At 46.7% G+C, this 11,367-nt stretch overlaps 1 protein-coding gene across 2 annotated transcripts; it reads right to left on the bottom strand.

Moving 5' to 3' along the window:
* Positions 1-2,869: 2,869 nt before the first annotated feature.
* Positions 2,870-10,620, bottom strand: TGIF1 (TGFB induced factor homeobox 1). 2 transcript variants are annotated; one of them, XM_024758948.1, is made up of 3 exons: positions 10,287-10,620; positions 4,734-4,960; positions 2,870-3,924 (listed from the first exon to the last, which is right to left on the bottom strand). In XM_024758948.1, exons 1-3 carry the CDS (start codon positions 10,300-10,302, stop codon positions 3,349-3,351), a joined length of 819 nt encoding a protein of 272 aa, XP_024614716.1. In that variant the 5' UTR covers positions 10,303-10,620; the 3' UTR covers positions 2,870-3,348. The 2 variants fall into 2 exon arrangements, with proteins under 2 accessions (XP_024614716.1, XP_024614718.1); XM_024758950.1 differs by lacking the exon at positions 10,287-10,620 and adding an exon at positions 8,778-9,224.
* Between the last annotated feature and the right edge of the window lie 747 nt (positions 10,621-11,367).

Below are 11,367 nucleotides of genomic sequence, written 5' to 3'. Positions count from 1 at the left end.
TCAGTGATCTTTGATGTTATTAAGTATTGCAAAAAGATTGTGACTTGCTGAATGCTGAGATGATGGCTAGTACTCTTTATCAAATAAAGGATTTTTAAATTAAGGTATGTACATTTCTTATTGCACATTTAATAGACTACAGTATAATGTAAACATAACTTCTATATGGACTGGGAACCAAAAAATTTGTGTGACTCACTTTGTGATATTCACTTCATTGGGGTGGTTTGGAACCAAACCCACAATATCTCCAATGTATGCCTGTATACATTCTCTTTTCTCTTAATTTTTAAAAAAGACACATGCCTGTTTCAAACAAAAATTATAACATTATACTGTTGGATTTATCAGGTATAGCTATTATATATGAAAAACAACAAAAAAAGAAGAGAGTAAATGGAACCATACTGTTCTAAGTTTCTGTATTCTGTATGAGGTTGTATAATATTAATTCTAAGTTGACTGTGATAAATTAAAGATGTATACTGTAATCCCCTAGAACAACCATTAAAAACAATATAGGGCTTCCCTGGTGGCACAGTGGTTGAGAGTCCACCTGCTGATGCAGGGGACATGGGTTCGTGCCCTGGTCCGGGAGGTTCTCACATGCCGCGGAGTGGCTGGGCCTGTGAGCCATGGCCATTGAGCCTGCGCGTCCGGAGCCTGTGCTCCGCAACGGGAGAGGCCACAACGGTGGGAGGCCCGTGTACCGCAAAAATACAAATAAAAAAACAATATAATTTGAAAGCCAATAGAAAAATCACAACAAAATATTCAACTAACCCAAAAAAAGGCAAGAAAAGAGGAACAGAGGGAGGAAAAAAATCCAAATGGTAAACTGAATCCAAACATATTAGTAGTTATATTAAATATAAACCAACTAAACACACCAAGTAAAAGGCAGAGATTGTTAGGCCAGTTAAAAAAGCACGACCCAACTACATGTTATCTTAAAGAGATGAACTTTAAATACAAATTCTTAAAGAGATGAACTTTAAATACAAATTAAGTTAGGGCTTCCCTGGTGGCACAGTGGTTAAGAATCCACCTGCCGGTGCAGGGGACACAGGTTCAAGCCTTGGTCCAGGAAGATCCCACATGCCATGGAGCAACTAAGCCCGTGCACCACAACTACTGAGCCTGCACTCTAGAGCCCGCGAGCCACAACTACTGAGCCAGCGAGCCACAACTACTGAAGCCCATGCACCTAGAGCCCGTGCTGTGCAACGAGAAGCCACCACAGTAAGAAGCCCCAACAAAGAGTAGCCCCCACTTGCCACAACTAGAGAAAGCCCGTGCGCAGCGATGAAGACCCAATGCAGCCAAAAATAAATTAAAAAAATTTTAAAAACACAAGTTAAAAGTAAACAATTGAGAAAAGATATTTCATGCAAATACTAAGCAAACAGTTATTTCTATTTGGCTCCAATTTGAATAAACACTTTTTTACATGTACCTTTCCAATTACATTTGTTACACACCAGTTATTTATCAACCTGGATCCATTTGGGGTGATTCTTTTTTTTTAATGTTTGGGTTTCATTTGACCCTTGACATTTATTTTTCTTTTAAATCACTCACATGACTGCTTTCTCCCCTCCCCCACCCAGTATGATTAATGAAATGTCTTATCAAGGGAAGCCTTTCAGGATTTGCTGGTCTCTCTAATCTGTACTCAAAGGATTTCGGCATTTGATCTAGCTATTAAAGCAGGTAATGATTCTTAATCCCCTTTGATTTTTCATTCATTCTTATTTGTTTACTTTGCTCCTTTTATGTCCATTATTTCCTTTTTGGTTTTGTCTATTTCTGCAACTCTGAGGTGGGGCTAGCCCACTGGCGGCTGATGAGCCCTTCAAAGCTGCCCCCCCCCCCCACAGGCTAGAGGCACCACCTTCTCCTCCCTTGTTTTTTCTTCCAACTCCTGGTTGTCCTCATCAGTTTTTCTCTTCCACTTAGAGAAGAAGTCTTTGAGTTTAGCTCTTTCTACAGTAGGCACCTTCTAAACATAATTTCAAAATTAGACAAACTTAAGTTTGGAAGAGTTTTCCTACATTCTTTAAACAATACTAAAGCTCTAATGCTCCCTCAAACTTAGACAATTCACAGCTGGGGCAGGGCTGGAAAGAACATGACTATAATAACAAAGAAACCTCATACTAAGCATGACTACATAGAATGGTTTTGTGGCATGTGACAAATCTGCTCAAGTGAAAGGAACACCACCAATTCCCTTCTAGCCATCCTGGCTTCATCAAGAATTGCCTATCCCAACAAACTCCACTTGTGTATGCCACCACTTTTCACAAACCGTGACCTTAGGAAAGAAACCTAATAAACTAACAGTCCCATGGGAGACAGAACCCCACTGCTTTAACCACTTTAGACAATGTTTTAAAAGATGCTTTTAAATGTAAAGGCCATACTTAACGGGACCACTGAACAAAAATTATTTTAGACAGTAACATGCAAGAGGCAATACTAAGAACTGCTTGGGTTGTTGTTTACTTCTGAAAACTTGAGCCATGATCAGGTGCTTTGAGATCTTCCTTTTCAACGTGGGTCATGTCTTAAAATACGCAGACTAGGTCACCAAGGGATTTAGTGGTTAGCTAAACACCAATGGAAACGATTCATTCCAACTTGCAGTTTTGAGTAAAGATTTAAGGGCCTGCTATGCCTCCTATCAAGAGTAAATTATCACACATCCTGTTTATACAGCCTGGCTTGTCCACAGTTCTTCAAAGAGCTGGTGACACCCCCCTAACTCACACTCCACCCTACCCCAACTTCCTGCTCGTTGGGGTGCTATATTCCTACTGATTTTTAAGAAGTGCCTCCCTCAACAAAATACTCTGCATTACAGTACTTTTTAAAGAAAATACTTTATTACGTCATGAAAAAAATGCATCAATCAACTAGATTCATACTTGTTTGAAAAAAAAATTGAAAATTTATTAATTAGACAGTATGTGGGCATCCTGTTCCACATGGGAATGAGAAGATGCTATAGGTTCTCTAAGTATTGCACAGTCTGAAAAAGACACCAACAAAAAAAAGGGGAGGGGAAAAAAAAAAATCACATAATCTTGGGAACCACCTCACATTATGAATAATCTACCAAGAAACATTTAAAAAAGAAAACCCTTTGTTTCTACAGTAGCTTTGAGTTTATAGTTCTTGGAATGACTGTATTCCATTGACAACATCTCAGTAACAGGAAGCTTCATTTTAGCAATCCCATGTGCAAATATTAATAAAAAAATATATAAAATAATGCAATTCACCTCTTGCCATCATCCCAGCAATCATAACATTTCTGAGAACTGTTTTGCTTGAAAAAAGGGGTTAAGCCATAAGTTTTGCCTGAAGCTCCATTTCTGCAGCCCGTTTGAGTGCAACATCTACCAGAAGCTGAAATCCACTAAAATCTTGGTTGAGGTCCGGTGGAGTAGGGGGAGGAGTGTTGAAAAGACCACTCTGTGTGTGTGCACTTGGTCCAGATTTACACGTGTCCTCTGGGTACATGAGGGAGGTGTCTGTAAAGCTGCTGGCTGCCATCTGCTGTATATCTGTGTTTTGTCCCACACCAACTGACTGGCAGAGAGAGAAAGGCACATCTTTCAATGCAGTCACAGTGGTATGACAGATAACTGATGGACGAGCCAAAATGGATCCCGGGGATGATGGCTTAGGAGACAGTGGCCTCCCTAGGGCTGGGTTGGGTCCAGCTGTACAGGAGTGAAAAGGGCTCTCCTCTAGAGCCGGCATGAAGTTTCTGATGCCTGTTGCTGACTCCACAGAGCTGGCTTCAGATATCTTGGCCCCTCGGCGGGAAATTGTGAACTGATTTGGATCTTTGCCATCCTTTCTCAGCATGTCGGGGAGGAGCCTGCGCCGGGCGTTGATAAACCAGTTACAGACCTGAAATCATACGGGGATGTTTTAGACGCTTTAACACTCCGCCAACACGCCCGAGAACCTTCTTGGGGGTGCCTTACTGCTCTCTCTCTTTGCATTCAAGGAGGCATGAAAAGGCTTAACGGGACCTACAAAGTTATTTAGAGGTATTTGAGCCCAGCCAAGAAAAGAGAGGTGTTTCCTGTCATAAACCTCCTCTTTTTCTAATACAAATCCCCTTTTTGGTCTCTCATCATCCTTAAACCTTTTCAGGAGAAAGGAAAAGAAAGGTATACATTCTCAAACGCCTGAAAATGATTTTAGAGACGGAATTTTACCTTTTAACTCTCCCCATATTAACCTGTTATCTACTGCCCCAGCATTTAAGTTAATCAACTACAGGAAAACCTTTCCTGTATGAAAAGAGCCACTCCTCCCAGTTACTGATTTTTCCCAGTTCAAATGACAATGTCAACAGACAGAACATGAATTACCTCACTGAAGTCTGAACTTGTTTAAATATCAAACCAGTTTCCTGGGCAATAGAGTACGATTTAACCTCCTTCTTATGTTTGTTGCATAAAGGAAGGCTCTTTTAGGCATTAAAGGGAATGCTATTTGACAGATGACTGTCAAGTGTTTCTGTTTCTCTACATAGCCAGTTATTAGCTGTTAGCACTATAAAAACTTTACAAGAAAAAGATATGCCCCCTCCCCCTTTTTTTGAGTGGGGAGGCACTTAATGCCTTGCTATACAGGAATGCTATAAAGCGACTTTGGGGGGGAAAACCCACCACACCCCCAGGCATACAGCTGGTGTTCCTTTCCCTTACCTGTAGTGTAGAGAGGTGTGTTTGTTGGGACAGTAATGCTTTTTCTTGCTCTGAGGGGTAGGCATTGTATCGGTGTTCATACAGCCAATCGCGGAGAATCTGAACGGATTCCTTGGGCAGGTTGCCCCTCCGCCTTCTCTTGCCTGAGCCCGCAGAAGAGGAGAGGTCCAGGGGGCTGTCCATGCTGTCATCATCCTCGGTCTCACTGCCAGACGCGGCAACAACACCTAGAGAGGACAGAGGCCAGCCGTCAGCCACTGTTATCAGCAAAGCTCACCTCTTTTGACCACTCAGCACAACTGTGTTTTCTCAACTCTTGAGAGCCAAACAAGCGAAGAACGGGTGTTTTCCGTCCTGAAACACCAGAGCTCATGTGAAATCTCAAGAGTAATTCGACTAGCAGCATATTCTAGATTCCCAGCCCACCCGCAGATGAATCCTTTCGTACCCATTTTCCTATAGGATTCAACATCTCACATTCCTTTTCAATGATGCTCAGAAATGTCTAATCCAGCAAGTGAGACAAAGCTGCACCTAAAGCGAATAGCTTGCCACGTGTGAAACAGGAAAGGTGTCATAAGCAGACGGGATGCGTCTGACAACCTTCTCCGTGAGGTCATTGCTAACTAGGAAAAAGAATCCAACTAATATACCTTTGAAACACTGTTCCTCCTCCCTCTTCCACTGAAGCTTTTGAAATAAAAAGGAAGATTTTTTTCCACTGATATAAGCCAAGAAAATTACACTTGTAACCCAGTTAGTAGTCTAAAGATAAAATGCATGGCAGATTTTTCTGCCAATTCCTTTTCTTTTCCTTTTCATTGCTACCTCCATTTATTCAAAACTAGACACCTACTTTTAATGGACAGTACTAGTCACTTTTTACTAAATGCAAACAACCACTGAAGTTTTCAGTTTCACTGCATAAAAATATTCTTCTGTTTTTAGTACTTAATGTAAGAGGTCAAAAGATGCCTAGTAGTGAATAAACTTTAAAACTTCCATAAATTTCAACTGCCAGTTTAATCCGAACCCAGGATACTACATATCAATAAGCAGAGATCAGCTTTAAATCGTTACATGACAAAGAAAACTGAATATGCAACCCCCAGAGGAAACTCTCTTTTGTTTACAAGCGCTTTAATCCTACCAGAAAATTTTAAAAAGTCACACCCATAGAGAATATTTAAATCACACACAGACTGGGTTCTACAAAAATCAGACTTGGCCCTTTTAGACATTTAAAGATGATTTTGAACTTTAACCCTTCCCCGTTTCAAATCCACAAAAGGCTACTCTGACTAAAGACGTATATTCTCATTTTTGAAGACAATTTAGAATTTTTAAAACATAAATAAATTACAAACTATAGTATGCTTGAAAAACCAGTATTTCTATATAAAGGAAATTAAAGTAGCATGACATTTAAAGGTAGGCACTCTTAACTTTGTCGACACAAGCTCAAGTGGTTTTCCTTGATAGGAAATAAAAACAGAATATTCCTCAGAGTGATAAACCATTCAATGTATCTTAAAGGAACTTTCCCCAAACCCCATCCTTTCAAAGCATTTTAACACAATGAAACTCAAAAAGCTACTCATTCCAAGATTTGTTGATGAGCTAGCTCATCAGTTAATTGAGTCTAACTCTTCTTGGTGACACATTTTCAGTTTTGGACTGCAGGGGGCAGAAGGTGCTGGAGGGAGTGTCCGCAAAAAAGGCAGAACCTTCCAAAGACAAAGTAAAGCAAGTTCTAACAAAAGAGTAGGATGATCTTGCAAATTCACTTTGGCTCAAGGCTTAATTAACAAACAGCCATCAGTAAAAGGCCCAGCAATCCTAAATTTTAACAGCAGCTGCGTATCTGATGTTTTTCAACCCAGATTTCATTAAACTGCTTAAAAAGAAAGAAAAAAAAGGAGGCACATTTAAAACTGAAAGTGCTTTCACTGTTGAGAAGATGAGAAACTTTTAAAACCTATGTTGAAACTTGGGTGAAAAACTATTAACAAAAAAACCTTAAGAAATTATAAAGGTTCCTGTTTTACATTTGCTCTGATAAAGAAATCTTAACTTTTAAAAACGTGTCAAGTAACTGAATGACTAAAGCAAATGTGAATAGAGCAATTTGTTTAAACTCTTCAAAAAGTCTGAAAAGTCAGAACTTCTCTAGGCTATTAACCCCACCACCCCTTTTTAACGTTTTAGAAACAGTGTTAAAGTCTGCTCACTGAACAGTGAATTCCCAACTGTAAATTGACAATCACAAATAGTTTGAAACAAACAAAAAACCCCTAAAGCCTGTCCTTTGATCTGCTCACTTAGTTTGACAAGAAGCCTGATCTTTCAAAACAGGCTAGTGACACAAAAGCAGGTTTCAGTTAAGCAACACCAAACTGCAGCGACTTTACTCTGTTCTCAGTTCATTTAAATAAAAGAGCGGCCAGGCCTCCGGACCTCTTAACAAATATTTCCAATATGTGCACAAAAGCTGACGGAACAGGAAGTTAAGACTTCAATTCCTTGGCTGTGCCAGCTGATATTTCACTACAGCAAACCACGTTTGCTGCTGTCAGGACTGTTTTCATTAAAACTCTCCCTCCGGATTGTGGCTCAACTTGGAAAAACAAAGACTTTTCCAAGTTACTCATTTCCTATTGTAACAGAGCTTTGGAACACTCTCCCGGTTACGACTTGTTTCCAAACGTTTTACTCTGCTTACTCCATCCAAAAACAAGGAAATTTGTTTAGAAAGCCACAAGATGCTCTATGAATCCCATAGCCCTAAAAAGCATTTTTTTTTTTCCTGAGTAGTAACAGGGGGAGGGGCAGAGCCCGGGGTGGGGGCAGAGAGACAATGGTTGTGAAGTTGTACTCTTAAAAAAAAAAATCTGGAAGAGACTAGAAAAGGATCTGGGAATAACAATAACCGAAAGCAACGCTTAAGGGTAAAAATAGGAAAAAGCAAACCTAACCTAACAGGTTTCCTGATCAGAACATCTCAGGAGAAGCGACGCGAAACGTACTTAACCCCCCAGGCACTAAATCCAAGGAGCGCTAGGATGAACCCAGCCGCAGAAGTTTGAAGCAAGAATCCCACATCGTCAGAAACCAGGAGCAAAGAGACTTAGGGGGTTTTCCTCAACGAATCTCCTTGCTTGTTTGAAAATCTTTTGGTGAGATCTTTTGGGCATTCTCAGTTTTCTAAGACGAGACACTATTGTCACAAAGCAGTCTTACCAAATCCCCGGCTCCGCGATTTTTAAAGTGCTTTTGTTTTCAACAAAACTTGAAAAGATTTTCACTGACTTTTATAAAACGGACAGTCCAACTCGGCGAGCCAGATCTCTTCCGGAGCCCTAGCGGAGGCCACTGGGCGCGGGGCCCCCAGGTGGCTGGAGGCTGGGGCTGGGGCGGGCAGGACCTAGAGGGACTCGCCGAGGGAGGAGCCCGGCCCCGCCGGCCCGGGAGCTTTTGTTCCGCCAACTCCTCGGCCCCCGCTGAAGTCGCCCCTCCGACCGCACGAGTGAGAGCAAACCCAGGCCTTGGAGTTTCAGATTACAAGAAGAAACTGAAAACGGGGCCGTGAATCTCAACCTCCTCAGGGGCCTGCCCACCCGCAGAGGATTTGCCAGGAAAACCTAAAAAGGGAAAGAAACCCGGGCAACCTCGGCAGTCTCCGCTCCCCCGCAAGGGCTCCGAACCAGTCGCGAAGTTTCCCCTCCAACACGTCACCTTTCATTGTTTCCATGAGTCGACGCGGTAGCAGTACCTCGCGCCCCGGGGCAGCGCGCCCCGAAGATTCCCCAGGGACCGGCGGGTTCCTGCCCCGTCCCCTGGCTGGGGTGGGGGGGAGGGCGCCGAGAGAGGGGTGCCGGGAAGGACGGGGGGGCACCGGCACAATAACGGAGAGGGGGGAACCCCAGAGCCTTACGGGTGGTCGGGGAGGATCATCACAGCCTTCCCCGCCAGAGCCCGAACAATGGGGGGAGCCCGCCCCGGCGCAAGCCCAGCTCTGCTCTGCTCTCGGATCACAAGACGCACCCGTCAAAAACAACCCAACTTGTCTCAGTCAGTTCACCAGGAGGGAGAGAACGCCTTCCAGGGACGATCTGGACCTGTCAGCCTTCCACGAGTAGACCTGGTCTCCCTGGGCGCCCCCGGGCGCTCCCCGCGCGCCTCTTCTCGCCGAGCCCAGTTAAACGTCCAAACCTCTGAGCCCCCGCTCTCGTCCTTCAGGGTCCCCGGGGAGAGGACGCGCGGGGAGTTAGTTCCACTACAACTACCAAGGCCCCGGGGTGGACGTTTAGTTTGACTCCCGCCCGCAAAGCGGGAGGTGGGGAGCTCTGCGTGTTTCAAAGGCACCAGCCCAGGATCAAACGAACAGAAATCCAAGGTGAAAATGTGGCTGAGGGAACCCTCTCGGCTCCGAGGCTACCCTCTCGGCTCCGAGGCTGCCCCACTCTAACGGGAGTCTGTTCTAACCGTATTCGCTCGACGAGTCTGAAAGAATGTGGAGCTGGAGAAACTCTGGCCGCAGCTGGGCATGCGCAGTAGTCACCCCTCCCCCCACCCCGCCCGCGCTGGCTTCCCCGAGCGATTAACTTCTGTTTTGAACCACTCGACATAAATCACAACAGAAAAGCCAACTCCGGCCCACGACGGAACATTCGGGGGTACCTCCCTGCTAGGGACTGAAAAGTTAACTTCAAAAGGGAGTTAAAATTCTTTGACCTTTCGTGGTGGTGTCTTTTTTTTCTTTTTCTTTCTGTGTATTTTGTTTTTAAACCAGACTGACGGCAAGTTTTAGCTATAAAGCTTCCAGAACGCTTCGTGGAAACAATGACAGACTCACTCTTTGCATGTCACACTTGAACTCATTCTGACTGCACGCCGCTTGCCCGCAGTCCTAACTCTTCCTCTTGCCCCAGATACATCGTGGGAAAACTTGTAGAGGCTGGGAATTCTGAAGTCTAGCTTTCCAAAGGGACCGACACCCGGGGGCGACCTGGGGTCCAGAGTCGCCTTCCTCTGATGGTGTAAACGCCCCATCCCTGGAGAAGACGTGCCCGGCCCAGCCGGGAGTGAGCGGGGTCCCAGGAGCCCAACTTTGAGACAAAGGCGCCGCGGCTCCGCCAGCCGGGCCCCCCAGGGTCCCAACGGCGAAAAGCGGGGCAGGGATGCCCCCGACCCGGACCCCACTCCCCCGCCCGCGAGAAAGAGCAAGAAGCCACGCGGCGAGCGTGGGGTGTCTGCGGAGACAATGAAACTTGGAGGCGCACAAACAAGGCGGCGAGCGTGTTTCTTGACAACGTGCCAGCAGCGTGGAGAGGCCCGTCTCCCCACAACAGCCCCTCGGGTGTTGTGTCTAAGAAGGAAACAACAACTGCCATTTCAGACGCAGCCTCAACAAAGAGAACGGCCGCCGCTCGGGCCTGCGAGCCCCGGGGCGGAAAAGTCCACCAAGTCACTCTCGCCCCGAACCCAGCGCCGCCCCTCGAGCACGTTTCCCTGGGACTCGCGTCCACGGCGCGCGCAGCCCGCGAGCCTTACCTTTCTTGCTTTTCATTCTGGAGCTCCCCTTCCAGCGCGTGGCGACGCTGGGGTCTCCAGGGGCTAGGAGCGAGGGCGAAGGGGCCGAGCGATTGTCCTCCTTCCCGGCCGACTCTCCCGTAACTTGTAGGACGCGCTCCAGCCGTTATTGCTAAACAAGGCGCTCGGATCCCAGGCTCCCGCTCCTTGGGTGGAATTCAAGTGACACTTGGGCTTCCTACGGCCGGAATCTTCTGGCAGCCGGCCGGGGGCTCCCCCTCGCCCAACTCGCTCCCCTCCCCACTCCGCTCCTTTGTTCCCCGCTCCTGCTCGGCGCACCTCGGCGCTGTCAGAGTGAGCGAGACGAGGAGGGAAGGTCGATCGCTGCTCCCCACTGCGCGCACGCCGCCTGCATCCCCGGCTCGGCGGCGGCGACACCAGCCGAGCGCCCCGAGTTTCTACTTTAGGCCTTTCTTCCCGGGCCTGGCGAGGGTGCCTTTGGTTAGGAAATTGCAACAGATGGAAAAGAGGCTGTCTCCTCCTCCCCCTCCTCCACCCCAGGGAAGAAAAGGCTCCCCTTTCGTTTTTGACAGCTGCCCCAACTCCACCGTCCCCGCTCTGGCAGCAGGAGAAGACAGCGGCTGCTGGTTCAAGGGGCGGGGCTCCGTAGGAAAAGTATTCGGGACAAGAACCAACTTCTTCCAGAATGCGCGGCTGCCATTGACACGCGGGCGCGGCGCGGCGCACCCTTCTCCTCCGGGGGCTCTTCCTCCACAGCCACAGTGGGGGGCGGGGGGGGGGAGGATGAGGCACAGACACCCCGGGTGAAAGTCTGTTCCCCCCGGCTAAAGCTGCGAGTTCCGGACTGGATTGCAAGGCAGTTTCGAAATCTAACATGTTGCGGACAGACACTTGTCATGCTCACATGCTCTTTAAAAGTCTCTGCCCGGGGACGGCCCGGACGCGCGCCTGCCCCGCCTAGACTCGGCCTGACATCCGCACCCCCGGACCCGGGCAGCTGTGCCGCCTTTATGGGAAGGGGGCTACCACCCCCGGGGGCGCTCATCTGTTTCGGTAAACAGAGTCTACTTTTAGGACTTAT

Source organism: Neophocaena asiaeorientalis, unplaced genomic scaffold (genome assembly GCF_003031525.2).
Source record: "Neophocaena asiaeorientalis asiaeorientalis breed wild unplaced genomic scaffold, Neophocaena_asiaeorientalis_V1.1 scaffold669, whole genome shotgun sequence".
In the NCBI taxonomy this organism is placed as follows: domain Eukaryota; kingdom Metazoa; phylum Chordata; class Mammalia; order Artiodactyla; family Phocoenidae; genus Neophocaena; species Neophocaena asiaeorientalis.
Note: the sequence above shows the minus strand (reverse complement) of the source record. Positions and strands in the feature narration are given on the sequence as shown.

Coding starts and splice junctions, on each gene's coding strand:
- TGIF1 (XM_024758948.1), bottom strand. Junction 3,925..4,733: donor CACACCTCTCTACACTACAG/GTAAGGGAAAGG, acceptor GTATGATTTCAG/GTCTGTAACTGGTTTATCAA.